At 40.4% G+C, this 26,765-nt stretch overlaps 1 protein-coding gene across 1 annotated transcript; it reads right to left on the minus strand.

The window, feature by feature from the left end:
* Positions 1 to 2,623: 2,623 nt before the first annotated feature.
* On the minus strand, positions 2,624 to 21,364 carry LOC139464292 (probable G-protein coupled receptor 139). Its single transcript, XM_071245815.1, has 2 exons — positions 21,221 to 21,364; positions 2,624 to 4,194 (listed from the first exon to the last, which is right to left on the minus strand). The coding sequence occupies exon 2, from the start codon at positions 4,011 to 4,013 to the stop codon at positions 2,916 to 2,918; it is 1,098 nt and encodes a 365-aa protein (XP_071101916.1). The 5' UTR covers positions 4,014 to 4,194; positions 21,221 to 21,364; the 3' UTR covers positions 2,624 to 2,915.
* Between the last annotated feature and the right edge of the window lie 5,401 nt (positions 21,365 to 26,765).

Here is a 26,765-nt window from a genome sequence, read left to right on the forward strand (position 1 = left end):
AAAGCAACGTAAAAATGCTTAATAACACGATGACAGCCCACCACGAAGCAAGACAGCACTCCAACAAAACCATTATAGAGTTTGTGTCAGGAACATATTGCTATGGTGGCACAGAAACCACTAGTTATTTAGCTACTCAACGTTAATTCATTCTGTTGAGTAGTGTTAGGAATGTCAACTGATAATCCATTCCTGACGATTAAGCAAATCTGAATCGTTATTGTGTCAGCATTTCATCCTTTCTAAGCTAGGATTTCACTCACTCGCTCTTATTTATACGTATTATTTGTTTGAGGCTTATTGGGTTGTGAATATTTCATTATGCCTGTAAGGCAACGTGCAATTTCTATAAATGTGTTTATTTTGGAAACGCATTCTACAAAACAGTGTAAGGAAATATATTTTACTCGTTAATTTACCTAAAAAAGTCAGAGATGGGAGAAGTGCATTGTTAACGGGAACTTTAGATTGTGGGATTGATAGGGTTTTCACGTTCATGTTTGTTTGTTTGTTTGTTTGTTATATTTCAGGTTATATTCCAGCTGGTCTGTAAATAATCGATTCTGGACAAAAAAACCTTACATTTCTTTAATTCGATTGTGGGTAAATGAAGTTGTCGTATTTTCAGAACATGTTGACTAAGCCGTCACATTACCAGGGAGGGGGCACGGGTGGCCCAGTCGTCTAAGGCGTCGCGATTCGCTGTGCAGAGTTGCGTCCCTTGAGCACACCAGAAACCTGTGATTATGGGTTCGAATCCCGGTTCGCCCCGATTATGTTTGTAGGTTTGTCAGCACCATACCCATGCTTGTGGGTTTGACCGGAGGGGTAAACGTCCGAGACCTGCATCACTTCGGGTTTTCCTCCCACATTAAGCTGACACGCCGCAATAAAACTGCAATACTGTCAACAGCTGCGTTAAACCCAACTCATTCACTCACTCATAACCATACACACGTACAAATAAATTATTTTATCATATAATAGGTAGGTTTCTCGGCAGGATAAAGCCAACGGATAAAAACAATATCTGTTGGGGTCATATGCGGATAGAGATGCAAATATCAAAGGTCAAGTAGGGATTACTTTCAGTGTCTATAATCAAACATGGCGTCGCACTTGTCATTTGGCGATCGAGTCAACCCTCGTAAATCTGGATAAACTACAGGGATAATTGATACAATTATTAAAAAAAACAGTCTTATATACTGAAAGTCAGTGTCGAACTGCGACGTAACTAAGGCATTTTATAAGTTTGGGCAACTTTGGAGATATAAATTTCGAAACTATTTTGCGAGGGCACTAGGCCTAGCCAAGCGGGATCAGTAGCCATATCTGTGCTTGTAGACCTCTGCGGCTTGAAACCTTTCCCACAAATAAAAATAGTTAGGTTTAGGCGAAATATGTATGAATTGTTACCTTGTTTCGTTTTGTCGCTGTGTGTACATCTGACTACACTTCTTAACGTTATGACAGAACAGGCCGACTGTTAACAATCACTGGCCGTGATGTCTCATAGATTAGGGTTAGAGTAGCTTCCCTTTGACAAAGGGCAGTTACTCTAGCGGACAGACCGATGGATTGTCGCGAAAGGCAAGTAAAAACAATTGTTGTTTTGCATATATGTTGCTTCGCCACTGTATAAGAAACAGATTTCAGTTGGAACTATATTGTCTACTGTCACTGTCCGACTGAAACATCACCCACCCTGTGACGTAATAAATATTAATGCGCGCATTCCAGGAAAACTCGCAATGTTTAGGTAATGTTTGTGAGTGAGGGGAAGCGGTTTTCAAGCACAGAATTAAAGAGTGACATTATATGATAAAGAGTTTATCACGCTTGTGTGTTGAGGGATGGTAAATATCCTGTATTAGGAATAAACACTATGTATTTAGCTCGCCAAGGCTCGCTAAATACAATGTTTATTCCTAATACAGGATATTTACCTTCCCCAAACACACTCGCGTGATAACCTCTATATATCCCTAATACCTTGTTTTTTCGGTTATGGGCACATCAATCAATGATGTACGCTCCATAATCTTCTTTATTGCATGTATTAAGTGTTATTTAGAGAAATATTTCACATGCAGATTGTTATGCAAGGAAATACAACATTGAATTTGTCTTTTTCTTTCGTATTTCACAACTTTTGAGGTACAATCGAGCATGCTCCTTCTACCAAGATCTCAAAGAACGTTATACGACTCTTGCTCAAAAGTTGTATAAACAGGGTTACAAGGTACAAGGCCCCAGCAAAACTTTGTGGTAGACAGGTGGATTACTTTTCCAACTGTGACGCATAAGTGACAAAAATGATGCAATTCCCAATTTTGACTTGTACCATATGTTCCCTATTTCATATGTTCAGATGAATAATTGCCTAGTCTTTGCGTGTGTATGTGACGGGTGCCATGATATGCTCACCTTTTCGCGAACACCTGGTACCATCACCATTTGATAGTGTTTCATATACACATACTGATGATGTAGTCGGAATCGTACGTGTTTCTTATGATCATGGAAAATAATATTTAATGCTTTTTGTCGCTTTATATAATGGTTCAATATAGGATTTTAAAGCATACATTTTCAATGATCAATTTATTGTTAACATGATTACAGGCATGGTGTGTTTCATACTTCGTGTACATATTTCTTTGATACATTAATTGTCTGAACATAAATCCTTATACATAAATCCGAAACTACAGTATACATGTAAATCTGAGCATTCGTCTTTGTTCTGGTTGTCCATGCTAAACTAAAACAAAACAAGCTTGTCCCGTAAGACCTAACGATGTATGTTAGGTTTACAACTTACTTCACGAAACGCTAACGTCTCCACATTATGAAAATCGACTCTGATGTGATGGTGAAATAGTGCAATAATATTCAACATTCTCAAGTTATCAATCTTCAATACTCTTTGAAAAATTTAGTATTGGTTTTTCTCCATTTAAGGGCGTCATGTTTATCTTCACAGAAGCGCGAGACGTCAAAGACACATATTGTGTGCTGCTTGAAGCTTTATCTCGTTTGTGGCATAAAAACAGTTCCAAAAACTGGCGTCGGAAGCTCTTCGCACTGAGAGAATACACGTAAAAGTTTATGGCATGCGTTAGATCACATAACAGAAAAGCAAGGGTGTCCATCAGGAACTTCACGGCACCTTGCATGCTGTTCTGTGTGGGTGTCCAGTATGGTGTGAGAATTAACATAACACAACGTGGCGTTGTTAGTACTACTAATGTCACAGCCGCTGTCACCAACATGATTGTAATGGGCCGATGACGGTCAACGGTGGACGAACCTGTCTTATTGCCACGGGTGCTCTTCAGGTATTTTTGAGCGCGCCCAGACCTCACGATCCCCATGACAATCAAAAGGTTGAACAGCAACAGTAAAATACAGGGGACAACAGCATATATCATAACATTTATCCAGTACCATATATGCATCATGAAATATGTATACTCTTCGTGAATGTCACAATACACGCCCGTATCCTCCACAATGAAAGTCATGATCCAAAAGAGGTGAAGAAATATAACACTCAAGGGTAGCGCCACAAGAACCACTGCTATAAGAGACTTTTTAAACGTCCAGCTTTGGCCAACTTTGAAGGGGAACCACACAGCAGCGAATCTCTCTACGGACATGGCGACGAGCAACCAGTTGGCAAAGGTGATGAGGAAGTTTCCGAAGTACCCAAGAACCTTGCAACCGAAGTTTCCAATGTGCACTCCCTTATCGGGCAAAACAAACAACAAAAGCTTATTGATGATTGCCAAATTATCCACAACAGCTAACAATGCTATGTACACAGTCAGCGATCTGGCAGGGGACATCTTAATGACTGTAACGATGGTAGCACAGTTACCGGGGAATCCCAAGGCGAATATAACCCATAGATAATACGTCTGGATGTCAAGGACAACACTTTCCACCGCTTTCCAATCAGAATTATTGGAACTATTGTCCAATTCGGTAGAGAGGTTCGTCTCCATAATTAATCGAAATGGACTGGTATAGATTTGTGATCAAGCACGAATGATTTTACTGTAAATGTGGTTCAATTCAGGCGGGAAATTCCTTCCTTGAAGCTTCTTCCGGCTTTAGTATCGTTTTGTGATCATGTTTTTCGATTACATTCCTTGTTGCTTGACTTGGTCTTTTTCGGATATGACCCTGGAATGATAAAGGCAATTATTGTTAGCAGCTGAAATCATTATATGCGATATGTAGGTTGAAGGAAATACTGTAATATATAATTTACATTCATCTTGATTCATGATATTAAATGATGCGCATTTTAACAACCTATTTGTATTTAATAATGTAGTGATTTCGTCCCCAGAAGTATAGCTGGACTTAATTGCCATTTCACGAGTATGTAGACAGCAAACAGATTCAGTTCATGATTTTTGTGTCAAAATGATACACTATTTCAGCATAAATGACATATCATACCGTATAGAATTGAACAATGCCGACTACAAATAAATCCATGCACCCGAAGGCAGTAAACTGCAATGTTTTTAAACTTACTTATTATTTATATTTACATTACTTTAATATTCTTTTGACTTCATATTCTGAATGTTTAGATGGTTTTGTTTGTCTGTTTGCCCTCAGCAGTATTCCAGCCCTATGACGGCAGCTGGTATTGTGAGTTGTTATTTAGTTTTTAACACCACACTCAGCAATACTCAGCTATGTAATTGCGACCTGTACCGGACAATCCAGTGATTTACATCATAATAAAAAAATATGCATTAATCTTTATAATTGTGATACAATGACATGCATCCACTAAGTCAGCGAGACTGCCCACCCGATCCCATTCGCCCCCTCTTACGACAGGCATGACTTGCTGGAGACCAGGGTATTGTGAGCGTGTATGAGTTTCAGCCACAGGAATACTTCAGCCATATCACGACGGTAACACTAACAGAAAAGAAGTTGCACTTATGCAAATCAAACGCGAAACATCAGTGGGCCGTATACCTTTATCACGACGCTACTCCAACTCCCTATGCTACTGATGAATTTATTACTTCAATAAGAGATGAATAAAGCACAATTGTGATTATGTTGTCAGTGTTAATCAGATACAGATAAAGGCGTTGAAACATATATATCCAGTTACCCAAATAAGAGAGTTGCTGGATTTTCTGATTGACATATCTTTGTCAAGTTTTATGAACTGAACATTGAAACATGTGTCCCTCTACTGGGTGATCTGTTTCTTTTTGCATATAAATATAATTTTTAGCAACTTAAAGTTTCCATAGAGTACAACTGTAATTTCAGATATATCGATTATCTCATTTTTTATCACCTAGACCCGCGAAGACCCGGAGTAGAATAGGTCTTAGCTACCCCTACTTGCCGTAAAAGGTGACTATGCTTGTCGTAAGACGCGACTAACGGGATCGGGTGGTCAGGTTCGCTGACTTTGTTGATGCCTGTCATCGATCCCAATTGCTCATGATATCAATCACTGGATTGTCTGGTCCAGACTCGATTATTTACTGACCGCCGTCATTTAACTGGAATATTGCTGAGTGTCCAAGGCGTCCATTGTGCGAATCCGACTATTTCATGGACAACTGTTTCATCGATGACACCCGTCACATACACACAGGAACATAATACGTATTATTTGCTACATCGTGGCAAACAGCACAAGGCCATAGTATAATATGTGTATGTAATGTATCGGCAATTTATGATAGTTTGATAATGAAATGAAAGATATATCTGAAGTGACATTTATATTCACGAACAAATGACATGCTGTTTGCAATGATATACTATTCAAAAAAAGAAACGTATAACCCGTATTTGCTGAGGAAATGTTGTATATTCAAACATGAATAACTTGGTGGGAAATGAACTTGAGTACATGAAATTTTACATCCGTTTAGGAGAGATCAATGTCTATACAATGATGTCCATAACTCGAGGTAAGGCATTCACAATATTCCTCAAACGTGAATGGGGTATCAATATCTGTTGTGCCCACCACGTGCACGAATAACAGTTCTCACACGCCTTGTCACTGACTGGATGTGACGCTCGATAACGGCCTGGGGAATCCTCCGCCACTCCTCCTGCAGAAATGCAGCTAGTGCCTGGAGAATTTGGGGTTGATGTTGACGCTGACGGAGACGGCGATCATGTTCATCCCACAGGTGCTCTATTGAGTTAAGATCCGAGGAACGGGACGGCCAGGGGAGCACGTTGACATTGTTAGCAGCGAGAAAGGTCATTGTGACACGTGCCGTGTGGGGCCGGGCGTTGACCTGCTGGCAAATCTCACCTTGGACGTCAATGGCTGGCATGAGATGTGGTAGCAGGATGGTGTCTCTGTAGCGTACAGCCGTCAGGTTTCCCTGGACGTGGACAAGATCGGTACGATCAGTGTAGGATATATCCGCCCACATCATCACTCCACTCCCTCCACTAAATCTGTCCACTTGACGCACGCAGTTAGGGGCATAACGTTCATGAACACGTCTGTAGACCCGGTTCCTACCATCACGTCTCTGCAACAGGAATCTTGACTTATCGCAAAACCAAATGCGTCGCCAGTTGCGAAGGTTCCAGGCAGTCACGTTGTTACACCAACGGAGACGATGAGCACGATGGTGACGACGTAGCACTTTCCCGACGTAGGGTCTCTTGGCTCGCATTCCATATTCTCTCAGCCTGTTCCGTACAGTCTGGCCTGGCACCCTGGCACCCTGGCTGCAGTGCTCTCACCCGTTGCAGTACGGTCACGCAAATGGAGGACCCGGGTGTAGCGATCCTGGGCTGGTGTGGTGACTCTAGGTCTTCCAGTACGGGGACGGTCATTTGTTGTGCCTGTTTGGTTTTAGCGAGCTGCAAGCCGTGATATTGTGCTTTGGCTAACATTCAGACGTCGGGCAACAGAAGATTGGGACTCTCTAGGGTGCAGTCTTCCAATGGCGTTGTTCCTTGTGGTAGCATCAAGACGTGGCATGCTCATTTTGCTTGGAAACACCTTCTGAATTAATGCCTATTTCCGAAAGCAAGCCTGCTTTTTATTGCCAAACACTGCATGCTTTTCCTGCCCAATTTCAACGTGCAAGATGCCACTTGTTGCGTTGTGGCGATGCATTTCTTACTCATTCTAAAAAAAACACATCAAAGTAAACATTTTTTTTTAAGCAGCGCGGATACACGAGGGCTGTTGTATTTAGCTCCGTCCGCACTGCCAAAATTAAGTAAATTGAAGAAACTTTACATATTGGATGTCTTGAGAACCAGAAAAGGTTGATTTTCCCAACCCATTGGACTGCTCTGTGTCAACCGAGCGTTGCCGTATGTAAACAAGACATGATGGACGCTGGGTATGAATTTTGCATATCGAGTCTATGCTACTTCTTTGGTCTTTTCTGCTATGCTTATCACTGGAACTGGTTCATAACCATTTTATAGTTATCGGTATGTGCATGGGATGCTAGAACAATATGTGGTTTTACCATCAACAGATAACTTTAAGGATGTGACAAAAACCGTCATTTACAAATGCAACATGCTTTTCACGCCCGTGACCGAATTTCAGGGTGAGACTGTATCCACAAACATTGTGATACTCGCAGGCGACAGTAAACTCAATCCAGGATCACGAACAGGTCATAATACGAGACAGGCTACTCTTACAGGTTCAGGAGAACTCTAACTTGAAGATACACCTAATGTTTGCATAACTAAAGTGCTGGAAAAATTAACTGAACAGGTTGGAGAGCTAAATAAGATCATCAATACACTACAAGACAAGGCCACGCTTACTGGTAAAGTAGATGCACAGATTACACAGCTGGTACATCACCTAAGAGATATTAGGGCGGAAAACAGTGACGTGAAGAATAAGCTGATTGAATAAGCTAAGAAAATATCAACTTTAGAAGAAGATATGCATAAATCAGGGGCGCACTCCAGAAGAAATAATCTTCTGTTCTTTGGGACAGATGGTGATATTACAGACAAACCTTGACAATGTAAAGAGAACATACAGACTTTCACGCGTACTCAACTGAAGATACCAGCTGTCGAGAATATTAAGATGTTATGAATTGCCCAGTGTCAACAAATAGACGCACGGGACACTGCACTTTGTATGAACCTACTACTGTACCTACTGCAACTACTACTACTACTACTACTACTACTACTACTACTACTACTACTACGGCTACAGCGATGGCTACTACTAAAACAAGATAACAATCCGACCCTGACACTGATATAAACCTAAACCATGTTTCCACAATCTCATCACGTTCATCCAACGAGTGTCGGACTCCAGCTCCTTAGCTGTTGTCTTGGAATATATATGAACTTTATTCTAAGTTAAACAATATAGACTTTATATCATTGTTACAAACAATATGCTAGTTTCTGTCTTCGGGAAACTTGAGCGAGAAATTCTAACGATTTTACACATATTGTCCCCGGTTATACATCCTATTAATCTGTAAGAGAAGAAGCAACAGTTATAGTGGGGGAAGCACAACAAATAAGTGAAAACGTATGCCACTTGTTTCGTCAGATTTTATGTGTACCTCGCCTTGTATCAACAGTAAATATCTTATAATGTGTTTTGTGTATATCAAACCAGAATTAAGGACATGTCACAAAGGCAAAAAAGAACTTGAAGATAAGTTATTCATATTTAAAAGTGCTTACCTAAATAGTGAAATGGTTGTTTCTGGTGATATAAATGCCAGAATTGGAAATAAATTAGATTACATTGAGGATGACTCAGCAGAGTATATTCCTTAAGATGATAATGTGTATTATGTGCTCTTAACCTCCCCGTGTGTAGTCTTCAGACAACAGTTGATTTATCACAGCATAATGATGGGGCTAAATGTAAATGGCACAAAGATAAGAGAGACAATTATATTGAATGTTTTAATGATGAACAACCAACAGTCATGCTCAGTATTTTTATCTATCATATAATGGGTAGGTTTCTCCGCAGGATAAAGCCAACTGATCAAAACGATATCCGTTCGGGTCATATGCGGATAGAGATGCAAATATCAAAGGTCAAGTAGGGACTACTTTCACTGTTTATAAACAAACATGGCATCGCCCTCGTCATTCGGCGATCGAGTCAGAATTAAGCATCGGGAATTTGGATAAACTACGGGGATAATTGCTATCATTATCAAAAGAACAGTCGAATATACTGAAAATCAGTGTCTAACTGTGAGGTAGCTAAGGCATTTTATAAGTTTTGGCAACTTTGGAGATATAAATTTCGAAACAATTTGGCGAGGGCACGAGGCCTAGGCAAGCGGGATCGGTAGCCATATCTGTGCTTGTAGACCTCTGCGGCTTGAAACCTTCACCACAAATTTAAATAGTTGGATGTGGCCGAAATATGTTTGAATTGTTACCGTGTTGTGTTTTTGTCGCTGTGTTTACATTTGACTACACTTCTTAATGTTATGACAGGATAGATCGACTGTCAACAACGTCTGACCGTGGCCGTGACGTCTGATAGACCAGGGTTAGAGTAGCTTCCCTTTGACAAAGGGCAGTTACTCTAGCGGACAGACCGATGGATTGCCGCGAAAGGCAATTAAAAACAATTGTTGTTTTGCGTATATGTTGCTTCGCCACTGTATAAGAAATAGAATTCAGTTGGAGCTATATTGGCTACTGTCACTGTCCGACTGACACATCACTTACCCTGTGACGTAATAAATATTAAAGCGCGCATTCCAGGAAAACTCGCAATGTTTCGTTAATGTTTGTGAGAGAGGGAAAGCGATTTTCAAGCACAGAATTATAGAATGACATTATATGATAAAGAGGTTATCACGCTGGTGTGTTTGGGGATGGTAAATATCCTGTATTAGGAATAAACATTATGTATTTAGCTCGCCAAGGCTCGCTAAATACAATGTTTATTCCTAATACAGGATATTTACCATCCCCAAACACACTCGCATGATCACCTCTATGGACGCTTTCCATAAAATAAGTTATGATGCTATTGATCGTTTGGTAAACATATTCAGATGCTATGGCTGGCAAAGTTATTGCATATGGACTTTTAAATGTTTTTGGAAAAGCATCATCACGACAGAACCTTGAATATTTTAGAATAGCTAGAAATACGTTTTCAAATAAAATTCATACCAAAGTAAGCCAATAACAGAAGAAACATCAGCAAGACGATTACTGAAGCGGCAGAATCGCGAGATGAGATTGTAAAGCGTTTTGGCCATTGATTAAACAATACACAATGAAATCAAGAGTATCTAATAACATTGGGCGGTCTACTTGGGAATTCTACTTTAACGATGTACCTAGTACACATATGATAGAAACTTATCTGAGGAAGTGGATAAAGGTATAAATATTCATGATTTGAATATGGTTGAATTGTGTGTCTGATGACAGTTCCCTTTCAGAGGTTATAACTGAAAAAGAAATATCAACAGCAATCGACAGTCTTAAGTTAAATAGATCCCCTGGAGATGACGGGATACCAAATATATATTGTTACCCCATTCATATGTACTACATATTAGATACTTTATCAAGGTTATTTTCCGAAAGCATGGTCAGCGGGTAATACAACAACTTCATATAAGAAAGGTGATGAGGATGTTCGTAATAAGTGCATAGGCATATCTCAATACGTTTGGTGAGATCTTTGCACACATTTTGAATAAAAGATGAGGTAAATTAGAAGAATCTAGAAAACTTATTGGAGAACAAGGAGGATTTAGGAAAGATCATTCAACTATTGAAAATATATTTATTTTGCAAGCCATTATACAGAAGCATACAGCACGTAAGAAAGGGAAATTTTATTGCGCATTCATTGATCTTAAAAAAAGCATTTGATATGGTGAACAGAAAAAAGTTATTATTTGTGCTTTTAAAGAAGGGGATACATGGCAATGTCTATAAAATCATTGATGTAGGTAGTAAATTATCAAGAGTATTTTTGTGTACAGCAGGTGTTCGTCAAGGATGTACACTCAGCCATCTCTTGGTTATCATTATTCATTAATGAATCGGTTGAACAAGCTAATACTACATTAGGTGATGGTAGTTTTGTATCTGAATATATGTTGAATATAATTGCAATGTTATTTGCCGATGACCTTACATTGGTATCCTATACTGCTGTCAGAATTTTCGTATAAATCGGGAATGGATATCAGTATTATCAAGATAATTGCTTTTAAGAATGGGGAGATCTGTAGCAGTTTGACAAATGGTTCAATAACAATGAACTTCTTGTTGTTGTTAGTTCTATTAAGTACCTTGGTTTGATGGTCACCCCAAAATTAATCAGGACAAGGACATGTTATATACTTTCCGAGGAAGTGAATAGAGCCTTAAAGCCCCTAAAGTCTTTTATGAGGAGATATTATGTTTCTATAAAGAGTTCATTTCAAATACATGACAGCAAAAGTGTACCAATATGGTAGTGATATATGGGATGATGTGTTTCATGAGGAAGCGGACTGCCTCCATGGTCTAGTGGTAGAGCGTCCTCCCGGAGAGCGGAAGGTACGGGGTTCGATCCCCGATCGCGTCAAACCAAAAGACGTTAAAAGGTGGTACTTTTTGTTACCCTGCCTGACGCTCGGCATTATGTGGCTAAAACAAGGTCTGGTCGGCTCGGAGTCAGTATACTGTGTCTGAGTGGGGTATTCATGTTAAACTGCGGCATGGTATCTCAGTGAGCTAGCACTATAAATCGGCATCAGTCCGGACTAGTACAAGCAGCCACACACACCTGCATGCACGTCGCTATATACGCGAAATAATCTTGGACGCGACGTTAAACCCAATTTCACCTCACCACCTCATAATGCAGCCAATAGTACATACGTGAATGTAATGTGTAGGCATGAACTGACATATGTATTCACGAACAATTTAAATGCAGGTACTTATGTAGACACCAGTGTTTGAATTGGGATGATTCGATACTTGGACTGGAGCGGGGAGAGTGATATTTGGAATTGACTGTCATATCATTATATTTTAACCCATAATCATTAAATCACAGAACCAACTAGGGATGCAGAACTGCTCATCACTCATCCAACCTATTTGCTGGTACAGAAGACTTGACGACACCTTTGTCATCCTAAAACAAAACCAAACCCAACCCTGCTACTTTAACATTTTAACCAACAACACCCCCGAGTACAGATCACGATCGAAATAGAAGAGAACAACCAACTACTCTTCCGCCATGTCATCGAATCCAGAACCCCAACAAACAGAATCAAAACCAGTGTCTTCCTGAAGCCAACCCACACCGACCAGTACATCCACTTCAACTCCTACCATCCCCTTAAAACTAAGACTGGCGACATCTCCACCCTCACCAATCGAGCCATCAACCTTTCTTCTGCTGACCCTATACCTGAGATCGAACACCTCCACCTAAACAATTATCCATCGACAAAGTCATCTCCTCCCACACCCAGATCGCCGACCCTTTAACCCACATCAGGACCCTTCCGCATCGCCCCCTCTTTTCATAGGAATTAGCTTCATGACCCATTGGACCCGTGAAGATCCGGGATAGAATATGTCTTCAGCAACCCATGCTTGCCGTTAAAGTCGACTATGCTTGTCGAAAAAGGTGACTAACGGGATCGGGTGGTCAGGTTCGCTGACTTGGTTGATGCATGGATCGATGCTCATGATGTCAATCACTGGATTGTCTGGTCAGACTGCCCTCACATGGCTGGAATATTACTGACTTGAGGCGTTAAACAACGAACAAACAAACAAAATGTCCCTTTGGCTGCCACCAATGAGTTCTCTGTCGAATATGTTGTGACAGTATTATCCTTCTGTTGTCATTACGTTCTCATGTTATCCCACTCATGTATGCAACTGTTGTTAATGTTACACCTCTACTGTTAACCCTCCACCTACTATATATATTCTGTACAATGTCCTTCATTCAGTCTTGCTTGACAACCGTATAAGGATCTACACCTAAACGTCACAGAAGTCATAATATCCATAAATTGTGTTTGCTTTGTTTGATACACATGTTTTGTTTAAAAAGCCGAAACTTTTTTTAAAAAAAAGATGCCATATGCTGGAGCTGATGGTGCATTGCTTGACCTTCGAAAGAACTGTTAAATGCATTTCAATTGGTATAACAGGGACGGTCGAGTAGCCTAGTGGTTAAAGCGTTCGCTCGTCACACCGAAGACCCGGGTTTGATTCCCGACATGGGTACAATGTGTGAAGCCCATTTCTGGTGTTCCCCGTCGTGATATTGCTGGAATATTGCTAAAAGCGGCGTAAAACCATACTCACTCGCTCACTCATTAGTACAACATACAGTTAACGTTGTCATTTTAATTGTTAAAGAAGTGGATGCTCCACCGACCTGTGTCTATTCCCAGGCCTTGCCATATGTTAAATTGACATTGTTTCTGTCAAACTAGGATTATCAATTACCTGACTGGTGTTCCCTGCAACCTTCGATAAACGATGTAGTGTCGAAACGACTGTGGCAGTTACAGATTTTGAATATTTCTTGTATTTTACCTTTTAAGTATAACTCATGTACATAATTTAATTCAGTTTTAGTCACCGTATTATATTGCTCAGCCTACCCTAAACACTACACTATCAGTCCCTGCCCTTTTTCTAAGCATACTTACTGCATGGTTAGTTTGTGAATGTCACACCCTGTGCACGAACACTATAGCCTCAGCCCTTTCCCCTATCAGGCCCTTTTGTCTATATGGCCAGCTTGGGTATTCAGCCAAGCTGTTTCTTGGACACCTAAGAAGGACTGTGGTCACTCAACATGCCTTTCAAAGGATAAACATATGTATATTCTCACTTTGGGGACTCGTAACCATGGTTATTACGGCATGGCACCTTAGAAACGGGCCAAATTACTAATTATGACAACAAAATCGAGAAAGCTATTTCTACAAGGCAGGATCAAAACAGTGAATTCGCATTTGCCGGGTTCGGATGAATATTATCATTGTTTTCAACGACCCTGAACAGACTCGAGATAAGTAGCACCATTAGTTTCGAAGAATAATAACGAAACCGAGATAGTTCCGCATAGGTTCTCGATTATTATTCATCGTTTTTGCTATCCTCGCGGGGAGAGAGTTCAGGGAAGGATAACATAAGTCAGCCTCGTGGAGTCTGTAATGACATATTTGGGCGTGGGTCGTGTGTCTTCAAGCCTACGAGACATCGCTTTTTTCTGAAGTCCCAATAAAAGGTGAAGTAATTTGCTCAATAAAGTACATGTTGCTGTGGGGTTGTAGGCAAACAGGAGACATAGTATATATATATATATATTTATATAGAATATTTTCCTTAAAAAACATTGTGACCCCTCCAAGATAGTTATATTCCAAAGCTGTCACTTCCCCAACATTATGGTGTTCGCTTAAATACGTATGCTCATGAAGGCAGAAATGGCTCCACACTTCTGTGTTTCATAAGGATTGTAATTGAATCTCGTTTACTTAGTATCTAAAGACTTTGTAAAGTTAGCATTTTATGATGAAGAAATGTTACTATCAAGTGGTTTAATATACAACGTCAATGTCAATGGTAGAGAATAGGATGTCTCAAATGTCAGCCGAAACAGATTCCCCTGGGTGAAAAGGTCAAGATAGAGGAGATAATTATTTGAATTGATTACTGAAATTCCGCGATGACACCAAGAGCAGCTAGTCAATGTACAGATTGCATAGCATTTGTTAATTTGGGTCGAATCCGAGAGTGTTCGCTTCATAGCTTCGGAAATGTGGAGGCTGGTTTCACCACCAACTTTCGTTCCGTACTCTAGAATAGCCTGCAATTCTACTTAAAGCGTCTTCTTTAAAAGTCGAAATACCTTTAGGACCAATCTTAATATGTTCTGTATAACGATTTCAGTACATATTGATTTTCCCTCGCATCCTTACGACTGAGCACTTTATTGGTATTTTTCAGCTCTAATTTAATGCTGCAGACATCCAAGTTTGGCAGCAAAACATTTCATCATCGTTACGTTGACATCATGATGAAGAACTACGTATAAGAACTGTCCTCAATGCTTTTTATAATCAATCTTAAACGCCAATAATGACAGTAATCACAAGCGTGATTTTAGGCATTTGTGGAACAAATTGGGTCTGTTGTAGTTAAGTCCATGTTTCACAAGGGTTTTCAATGAGGACAATTAAGTAGATCTAATTTAGATTTGAAGAGGAAGATGTGGACGAAGGTTAATTAACTTCTAGGCCGTGCCTTTACAGCCATTAATCACGCTTAACCTTTAATTTAAGGTTCAGTTTATTGCAGTTAGACCTTATCTCCATGCGTGTCTTTGATGTGGTTTGATATGTATAAAACAGTCACCTAATCGTTGATAGGTTTTTGTAAAAGATTGAGAAGAGTAAGACGAACGAACCAATCGATGATCTAAAGTGTGCTTGCAATCGTGTAGGCAACAATGTTTATAACAAAAGTATTTAAAACAATAAACGCAAACATAACATTAAATATTAAAAACATAAATCAAATAAAGTCCTTCCTCCTTACTCAGGACAAACTCAGTACTAAGGATGGGGAGGGGATTCAAGATTTACTGAAAATGATACACTGATCATATTAAGACTGATCATGACCTTGTAAGGTATTTCGGGAATTTAAACGTTCAGGTATTGTCCAAACAACAGTTTTTGTTATCTGCGTATTTAAAGTAATGGGTTTGTAATACTGTATAGGTTACAGCATTCACTGTCCCAGTAAAGCTTTCATAAAGTTTTATGATTGACATGTTGAGTCCACACGTGGAGGGGTAATTTGAGATTGCGAGAACCACAGGAAGGATCCAAACGTTCAGTGTAGGTTTAACGAAATGCGAGGATGTTCGTCATAAAAAGGGCGATAAGGCAAGGCAGCTGCTGGCAAGACATGCACATGCCGGTCCTACTACATCACGCCCGGGGTCGTCCGGAAACGTCCGGAAGCCTCCGGTAGCGTCCGGGAGAATGATACTTAAGAGGCGACTAACAGATAATGGTTGATTGGATTGTCTGGTCCAGACTGGATTATTTACTGACCGCCGTCATATAGCTGAAATATTGCTGAGTGCGAAAACAAACAAACAACAAACTTAACATACGACCCGTAAACATCGTCTTCAGCAACCCATGCTTGTTGTCTTAAGAGGCGACTATGCTTGTTAGAGGCGACTAACAGATCGGGTGGTCAGGTTCGCTGACTTGGTTGATTGGATTGTCTGGTCCAGACTGGATGATTTACAGACCGCCGTCATACAGCTGAAATATTGCTGAGTTCCAAAAAAACCCAAACAACAAACTTAACATACGACCCGTAAACATCGTCTTCAGCAACCCATGCTTGTCGTCTTAAGAGGCGATTATGCTTGTAAGAGGCGACTAACAGATCGGGTGGTCAGGTTCGCTGACTTGGTTGATTGGATTGTCTGGTCCAGACTGGATTATTTACTGACCGCCGTCATACAGCTGAAATATTGCTGAGTGCGAAAAAACAAACAAACAACAAACTTAACATACGACCCGTAAACATCGTCTTCAGCAACCCATGCTTGTCGTCTTAAGAGGCGACTATGCTTGTAAGAGGCGATTAACAGATTGGGTGGTCAGGTTCGCTGACTTGGTTGATTGGATTGTCTGGTCCAGACTGGATTATTTACAGACCGCCGTCATACAGCTGAAATATTGCTGATAGTGGCGTTAAACAATCAAACAACAAACTTAACATACGACCCGTAAACATCGTCTTCAGCAATCCATGCTTGTCGTAAGAGGCGACTATGCTTGTAAGAGGCGACTAACAGATCGGGTGATCAGATTCGTTGATTTGGTTGATTGGATTGTCTGGACCAGACTCGATTATTTACAGACCGCCGTCATACAGCTGGAATATTGCTGAATGTGGCGTTAAACAATCAAACAAACATTTTAAAACAAATTTGTCTGTAATTACCATTACGTCCGCTTTGTTGGAAAAAATAAACCCTTTATGGCCTATTAGATTTGTTTTACCTAGTAACTCATTTATGTTTGTTTTTATTTTGCTGTGTGTTCTATTTGTCTGAACGCCAGTTGATATTCTCACGATCTTACAAAACTCAGAAATACATGTTTTATTGACTGACTGCACTGTAATATTAAACTCCCGGACGTTTCCGGACTTCAACGGACGTTTTTGGGCGTTCCCAGACATTAAATAATGGGACCAGGGCATGCTGCCAAGGTTATCCAGTGGGCTATTTGGAGATGGACGCGTCTGTCGTTGTGATGAGGAAATGCCGTCCAGGTCCCACGGAGCATTATTTGGAAATAATGCACTCCCGCAGAAACAGTTTGGGAAACGATCGTGATTCTCCGTCACGCTATTGGCCCCAAGTGGCAGGTCAGTGTTGGGTGTCCTTGGTGGTCCCTCATCCAACTGCTGTACACTTTAATTATTATCAGGCTCTAAATAGCCATACATCTGTGCAATACATTCTTATTTTGAAGAGCGTGTGCTCCTTCTAGATATCTAGGCAAACCTCGTTAGATTAAATAGCAGTAGATCGCGGAAATACCCAGACTAACACCCACCCACGCCTCGACCAACAAGCGATTGATCGTGTCAAGATGTATATGAGTGTAATCACTAAACAAAATCCATCCCATTGTATCTCTGGTTTTAATTATCTTATTGTGTTATACTTTTTATTTGATTTTTGTACGATATATGGTTGTTCCAATAGACATGCGGCAGATCACATGGCGCGCAACTGACTATCATAAGCGATTGAAAGAATTTTTGACAGAAACCGAATTCTTGAAATGACGTTTTGCTTTCGTGTTCTAGTAGCAGCTACTGGTAATTCCCAGGCACGAGTAAATATAAATACAGAAGCGTGCGTTGTTTCCGATCAGATAGACACTCAGACCGCCGTCATATAGCTGGAATATTGCTGAGTGTGGCGTTAAACAACAAACCAACCAACTTCAGTATCTACTCGACACATCGACATAATTACCTCTGAATGATCGACCAGTTGATCACTAATGACAAACACCTAATCGCCTTCATTGACAACATTGGAAAACTTCTCCGTCACGTTGAGCGTCCTGTGTTCGAAGTAAATGGATTACGACGAACGGTCAGTGCGACAGATTTGGAGACAGTTCTTCGCAAACATTTCAATATATTTGATGATACTATTTACATCTGTTTGTTGTTACTAAACGGCAACAGAGTTCACTGCAGAACAATCTGAACATACATACGCTCATACATTGGCTCATACTCTATGAACGTTCATACTCGATGAACTCACACGGTGTAAAAGTCAATGCTCAAATGGTTCACAATATGACTCGTATGAATGGGATAGAAGTTGGTATGATGCTGGTTAATGCGCCAGTACAGCAACGGATTTCTGAAATGAGTTGGATGTTAACGCCGCTTTGAACAGTATTTCAGCTTCCATTATCACGGCGTGTCAGCTCGATGTGTGGGGTAAGGCCGAAGTGATGCAGGTCTCAGACGTTTAACAGTTTTGGGGAAACCCACGAGCACGGGTATGGTGCTGACAAACCTAGAAACTCAATCGGGGCGGACCGGGATTCGAGCCCACTCTCAGGTTTTCTAACAACTCTACAAAGCGAATTCGAATTCGAATTTAGTGCAGTTTGTTAACCCATTTCTTTGTACCTTGAAATGTTAGATATGGTAAATAATGGCAATATATGGAAAGCAGACCATTGCAAATTAATCCAATTCTGTTTTTGTCCCAGCTGAGTTTTGTGTGGGTTAGATTAGGTATGTGTCACTGTTCAAAATGTATTTTCCCATACAACACCATTTTAGTGTTTTTTCTGTTTGTTGTTCAACGAGACAATCAGCAACAATCCAGCTATATGCCGGCGGACTATAAATGAACCAGTCTAGACCAGATAATCCAGTGATTTACATTGTGGGCAACACTCCATACCTTTACAATGACACGCAATTAACCAAGTCAAAGAACCTGACCACCCGATCCTTTTAGTCGCCTCTTACGACCAGCTTTGATTGCTTCGGACCAGCTCTAGTTCAGAATTCCCTTGGAATATCACTGTAGTCAGAAGGTTAGCTTTAATTTGGCATGCATCGAAAATGATTTCCATAACTTATACCAAAATGCAAATTCGAGAAGTAATTTTTGGGGAATGCATTCAAAATTACACGTGAAGTTTGTCCAGCTCCATGAAGTTTGCGCCATGACACTACACATACAGTAAAACACCGTTGTGTCGAAGTTGAAGGGACCTACGTAAATATTTCGAGTTATCCGAGGTTCGACACAACCCAAAAAGGATGGATAAAGAAAGAATAAGCAGGGACCAAGTGTACTTCGAGTCAAACGTAAGTTCGACACATCAATGTTCGACACAACGGTGTTTGTACTTGTAATGATCCGTAGATACCTGTGCATGTGTGAGTGTCTGTGTATCGTTTCGTGTGTTTACGTATGTGACGTAGATTCCTTCACAACAACGTACACGGCGGTCGACCACCAAGTAATGTTTTAACATACCGGTTCCGTGTGATGGTTCAAACTTAATATGTTTAAAAGCCCCGTGCTACATGGCTGACTCACTGAGAGTCCAAAATACATTATTTTCCGAATACAGTAAACTACGTTCATAAGGAACACGCTTATACCCAACAGACGGATATAACGAACTGTTTTTTGGCCCTGCCCATTGCTGTAATTATGATGTATATGTGCTTAAAACGAACTAGGGTTATTACGAACTAAAATTAGTGGTCCCTTATGGGGACCGTATTACCGTAGTTCGTTATAACCGTAATTTACTGTATTCCACTAGGGTCATGTCCATAGTTTCGTCGTATCGTTATTCGTCAGAACGAATGCTTCGATGTAGAGGAGAGGAGCACAAGTCTCGGTTCACGCTTTTTAATCGTTGCGTAAAGCGCATCGCGTATCGTGGTATACATTGGTATAGGCTCCTTTTCAAGGGTGATATGAACATTGACGCTTATCTTTGCATACAAGATTAAACATATACGATACGTCCTTTTAGACTAGCTTCCAGTGAGGTGTTTCAATTCTAATAAGTTATTATCAGACATTTTGCTCAATTGTGAAAGCAAAACAAATGAAACAAAGCATTTTGTTTAACAAACAGACAGAGCTTTTATTGGTTTGGGCTCCTTTTCAAGGGTGATATGAACATTGACGCTTATCTGTGCATACAAGATTAAACATATACGATACGTCCTTTTAGACTTGCTTCCAGTGACGTGTTTCAATTCTAATAAGTTATTATCAGACATTTTGCTCGATTGAAAAAGCAAAACAAATGAAACAAAGCATTTTGTTTAACAAAACAGACAGAACTTTTATTGGTTTGGGCTCCTTTTCAAGGGTGATATGAACATTGACGCTTATCTGTGCATACAAGATTAAACATATACGATACGTCCTTTTAGACTTGCTTCCAGTGACGTGTTTCAATTCTAATAAGTTATTATCAGACATTTTGCTCAATTGTGAAAGCAAAACAAATGAAACAAAGCATTTTGTTTAACAAAACAGACAGAACTTTTATTGGTTTGGGCTCCTTTTCAAGGGTGATATGAACATTGACGCTTATCTGTGCATACAAGATTAAACATATACGATACGTCCTTTTAGACTTGCTTCCAGTGACGTGTTTCAATTCTAATAAGTTATTATCAGACATTTTGCTCAATTGTAAAAGCAAAACAAATGAAAACAGACAGAGCTTGAAAATAAATGTCATAGAATAAAGAAAACACTTGGCTTTATTCAGTTAGACATCACTTGTTTCCATCGCCCCTAGCTAATACGACGTATTGTCCATATTGATACAGTCAATGTCTAACTTTGTCTATGTTACATCGGAATTACAGTACCTGTATTGCATAATTCAAAAGAGTTTTTCGTTCATGCATCCACAAACATCCAATTATGTGGGCACAGTTCGCAGTTTAGGTTTTAAACAAGAAACATAAAAAGGATTTTTTTTATTATTATATTTTACTCAACTCTTAAACAAGGTAGCTTCACTATATATTTTAATGAGGTCATTACATATTCATCTTAATGATCTCATCAAAGGATAATGGTACTTACCCAAAAGTAGGTTCCACAGTACTCCTCTAATCCAGCCCGCAAGTTTCAGGATCATTATATGAGAAGGCATGCACTGCCTCCAATTGCCAGATAGCATGTAGAAGATGGTTCTCATAGAGACAGCAGCAACTGCCACTGGAAGCACGTCTCATAACGCTCCCGTAGTCTGAATCACAACTGCCTGGGACTCCAAAGCGATCGCGTTTTATAGCAAGCCTGCGTTATCTGCCGTGACAATAAAATCGTTAGATCGCCGCTATATTAAATGAGCGGGAGGCGACAGGACCCACCTGTTGCATTAATGGCGAGGAAAGCTAGAACGGATATTTCCTATTTTTATCGGTCTCCTGATGAAATCTTTTCTATTATTCACTGTTTGTTTTCATTATTAAATGATCATTTTGATTTCAAACTTAAATCGCATTAGGTACTATAGCAATATATATGAATAATGTTAATCGTGTATTGGGTCAATCAGTTACGTTAAAACATTTTTTTAATGAACAAACAATGAACGTACCACCAGTTGCGGTAGTTCAAAAGTGAATTTACTCAGTAACAGTAGACATTGTTATTCTGATTCCAATCATAATATGTTCTGATAAGATAAGATACACTTTATTATAGTATCCCTAGGGATATTTGGGTTACCTCGAAACTAATAGGGGCGGTCGGGTAGCCTTGTGGTTAAAGCGTTTGCTCGTCACGCCGAAGACCCATGTTCGATTCCTGACATGGGTACAATGTGTGAAGCCCATTCCTTGTGTCCCTCGCCGTGATATCCTGGAATATTGCTAAAAGCGGCGTAAAACCATACTCACTCACTCACGAAACTAATAGGTTCATGGGTTAAGTTAAAGGTTTCGACATACGCACAAACACAACGTCAAAACGCCTTAAAACCACTTAACAATAAATGAGAAAATGTGTATAAAAGTGAAGTACGTGAGGCATAAATTTGAAGGTACTCAAGTTAGGTGAATGTATTAGATCTAAACAACAACTCCATTTCTGTGCTCGCAAAGAATACTGTTTTTCTGACTACTGACGTAGGTCTTTCAAGCGATGTTGTGGCAAAGTGACGTTACATGTATATAGTCGCGTAACAGATCAATGACGTATGGGAAGATTAAGACATCCGCTTACGACCTTGAATTCGAACATGATATCTACGCGCGCGCGCACACACACACATACGCACGCACGCACACTTGATTGGCATTTCTTAGAAGTTGACGGATGTCAAAGTTGATAAAAGTAGACAACGTCTTTATCATACTGTAATAGCGACGTTTTGCGGTATAGATCCTCATACCGTTGCCTTGCTTGACATTCTTCTGTCTACTTTATATGTATAGTACGTATGTGTCTCGTAAGTATAATGGTTACTTAGTCAGTAAGTAACTCGGTTTTAGAACTATTGTTTGCTCATAATAGGCCCGTCCTCAAGGCCAAATGATATTTATGTGATTTAAATATGTGCCCGAATTTGTCCAGTATGAAGTTTATACTTGCCCCGGGACGTTAACTTCACACCCCGAGTCGCCACAGCGCTATATCCACGTGCCAAAGCTTCATGTGCATCGCGTTGGGGCGACTCACGCAGTTCTCTGACAGTTCGGCATCGTGTGTTTGAACATCCTTAATAAAACATTTTAGCTGCTGAGGTCATTTAAATGTTAGCAATGGTTGAAATAAGTTACAACACTGGGAATTTATAGAAAAAATAGATTTTCCCATTACATTCTGCAATTCATTCACAGATTACATTGTGGCAATGTCTTCTTCTTGAAATAATCTTCAGGGTCACAGTTAAAATAAAACAAATGTCTGGTTTTGCACCTGTCTCCAGACAAAGTCCAAGCACCCCCGCCACCCCGACTTTCAAAATATCAATGAGATGGTCGGACCCTTAGCACCTCCTTACGTCGACTGATCGTACGAAGGTACCTGTCTGTGGCTCACTGATCTTGTGCCACGTTAACTAATACTTAATCACCAAAACCTGGCTGGCTGAGATGCGCAATCAGAGACATCGGCCGATATCATCGACAGGGGCGGACGGACTGTACGTAGGTACCTGTCCGTGGGTCACGGATCTTGTTCCACGTTATGTATTACCTTAATCAAGAAGGCCTGGCTGAGATGCGCAATCAGAGAGAGAGACCGGGCGAGATCATCGACAGAAGCGGACTGATTGTACGGTTTGTCGTGGCGTCGGCTACGGCTGTCACCTCGCCACTGAAGTATTGCCGTCCCGCCTCCTGTATGTGAGTGACAGAACGAGTCTCCGCAACACTGGGAGTCTAAAAAAGGTTCCTTGCATCCTTCATCGATGTCGGTTTAACATCCTTTTTTCTGATCAGACGTATCTTATGAAATATGTCCCGGCATCGTCTTCTGTGCGTTGGCTATGGTTGATAGGCACTCAGTGGCATGTGTTCCAGCAATGGCTAGTGCCATCTGAATCAGTTTCACATTGCGTCGATCACTGCAGTCCAATTCAATAACTTCAATGACGTCACATGAATATTAGACATTCACCGCAACATGTTACTGTGTAACGCTGTCACCTTAAATATGAGATTGTTAAATGCGTGATAATTGTGTATTATTTGGAATTGTCTTACACACGAACTTCCCCAACTCAAGAGACGACCTAAAGAATCTTATGTTAATTGAATAAAAAGAGGAATATCCAAAAGTTCTGAACATCACGCAGCTTCATTGTTTGTATTCAAACGGCATTCGTCATCACTCGCATCCTCCTGTAACCTACAAAAAGAAGCCCCTCTCCCGAAGACCACCATGAGCCGGAGCTGACCAGGTGAAACAGAATGAGGTTATTTGATCAATATAATCCCGATTATTAAAATTAATTACGGCAATATGCCTTTGTTTATACCGACACGTATGTAATTAACAGAATTGTGTTGCAGAGAGGTGTTGTCGGGCTTGGGTAACAGGACGCATGGTGTCGATGATGTCAAACATATACTTGACTTCTTGTCGGAGATGCTCCAACTTGAATGAGTTCATGTAATAGTGATGCTGTTTCAAAGGCAATGCATCACCTATATCTACATGTATGTGACTAACGGTACCACCAGTCAGATCCGGGAACAAATGAATAGTTGAGCTAATGTAACATCAAGATCGCTCAACACCTCAGACTTTTTACGGCCAGGGCTAGTCTTTTCACCCAAAACACTTTTCACATGCTCACTGTAGGATTGCAATCATCTGATACAGATTCAACAGGAGAGACAGAAACAATAACTTTCGGTGATATTTTTTCAGACCTGTCACGATATGTCTTTATTAAATCTAAGTGACACAACCGTTTTTGTTTTCGTCGGCGCTTAGTTTGGACAATAGAGTCAGCTGCACATATCAATCACATTGAAGACAATGGTAACTAGCTCTAATGTGAGTAGTGATGGGTAACAAAACGAATACCCTATTGATAGAGCTGAAATGTCGATCTTGGAGTGTTTGTCTCACAGCTAGCTTTCATTTTGTACTGCGAAGACTGCAGAATGTCCATGGCAACTTCAGTAGCCCTCAGAATTTTATTTCGGAAAGTAGACACATACTCTAATAAATCCAAATTGCATTGGTGATTACGCGACTGCTCTTGCAAATACTTAAGTGGCCCCCTAATCACGACAACAAAGACAAACTCAAAGAGCTGAATCCCACTCTTTCCCAGATTCAAAGCAGTAAATCCTGATAATATTTCTTAGAGTCTGATGAAATCTCCCCAGTGAATTTTGTGACTCACAACGCCTACATGATCTGCTGACACAGCCCTCACAAGAAACTCGACTCTTGATGAAAATACTCTGAGTAAGCCAACCACAGTGAAAAATGATAACTGGCAGTACTTTTCGTCTATGGAATGGCTTCTGAGAATATGATTGAAGTGCCCATGCTTAATAAAAATACGAGTATCGGGCTATGTTTTAGGGAAGAGACCAATACAATGATTAAAGACCCAACTGATTTCCTCTTCAAAAGCCGATATTGGCTTCAAAGGGGCAGGGGCATTTTCTGTTTATGTTTTCCTACCGTCTGAAATGCATGACCTTGGTAACTTCATCGAAATAAAGTGCTCGTCTCGCAAGTACCATTAGTTTCAGGATCGTCACCCCGTCACAAACTTAGATGTGCCCGAGAGAGTCAGCACTCAGACAATGAACAATACTTCTCGAAACAAATTTCTTGTTTGAAGAAACGGTGTTCCGAAGAGAATGATCCATGAAAGTACCAGCCAGATGATACGCGGCATTATTCTCATTTCGAATCTCATAGAAAATTCTATTTGCCACTAAACAAGTGACCCGTGAAAATCCGGGGAAGAATAGGTCTTCAGTAACCCATGCTTGCCGTAACGGGATCGGGTGATCGGGCTCGCTGACTTGGTTGAAGCACGTCATCGTATCCCAATTGCGTGGATCTATGCTCAGGATGTCAATCACTGGATTGTCTGGTCCAGACTCGATTATTTACAGACCGCCATCATATAGCAGGAATGGTGCGGCGTAAAACCAAACAAAAATTAACCAACCAAACATTAAACAAGTAAAAGCACATGAAAACAATATCCTCCAATGAAACCATCGAATTAGCTCTTCCGAATATGGCAAGTAAACTTCTAACGGCAATAATCCTCCCTAACAACAGAGTTCTAGGGTCCGTTACACTTAATAGTAACCGAGTAATAATCTGCCACGGTAGCAACCTGGTGTAACTGATCTACCCTGTGTTTATCCAGATAAGTTCTTATATCAGCACGCATTGCTTGAAATCATTCAACAAAATAAGCTGCCTGAACTTGTCAAAAAACTCTGGACAACATCCTTCTATATACACCACCCATCACTAAACGTATCATTTTCTCTCGCAAACTCCACATTTGTACCGTCTTTCCTTTTCGTTACCTCACTCAGAAATATTCCAGCTATATGACGGCGTTCTGTAAATAATTGAGTCTGGACATGGCTGATGTCATCAGCATCGTTCCACGCAATCAGGATACGATGACATGCATCAACCAAGTCAGCAAACCTGAACACCCGATCCCGTTAGTCGCCTCTTACGACAAGCATGGGTTGCTGAAGACCAATTTTAACCCGGATCTTCACTGGACAAGTGTGTTGTGTTACTGTGTTACCGTAACGTTGTACGACCTAACACGTGTGCACGAAGACGGATGATGGCGAATGTCTCCTTATGTCGAGCAATATACTATCAGTACCAACCTGGTTGAGTTATTCATTTCTGAATAGGAGACATCTCTGTTCACACCGCCCCACTTACTGATCATTGTACTTTTGTGTAAATAGCAGATGTTGTTAGTGGAGCAGAACATATTTACCCTTACACGAACACCTGGTGCCATGACCAAATTTCAGTTATCCATTCTTATACTTGTTATCACTATTTTACCCTTTCCGTCCAATAAAATCTGTTTCGGCAGACATCCGAGACCTCTTGAATCTGTAAAAATATTTTGAGTCACAATGTCACTGTAACGTGTTAC

The sequence above is a fragment of the Haliotis cracherodii genome, unplaced genomic scaffold (genome assembly GCF_022045235.1).
Source record: "Haliotis cracherodii isolate W230 unplaced genomic scaffold, xgHalCrac1.p SCAF_17, whole genome shotgun sequence".
NCBI lineage: Eukaryota > Metazoa > Mollusca > Gastropoda > Lepetellida > Haliotidae > Haliotis > Haliotis cracherodii.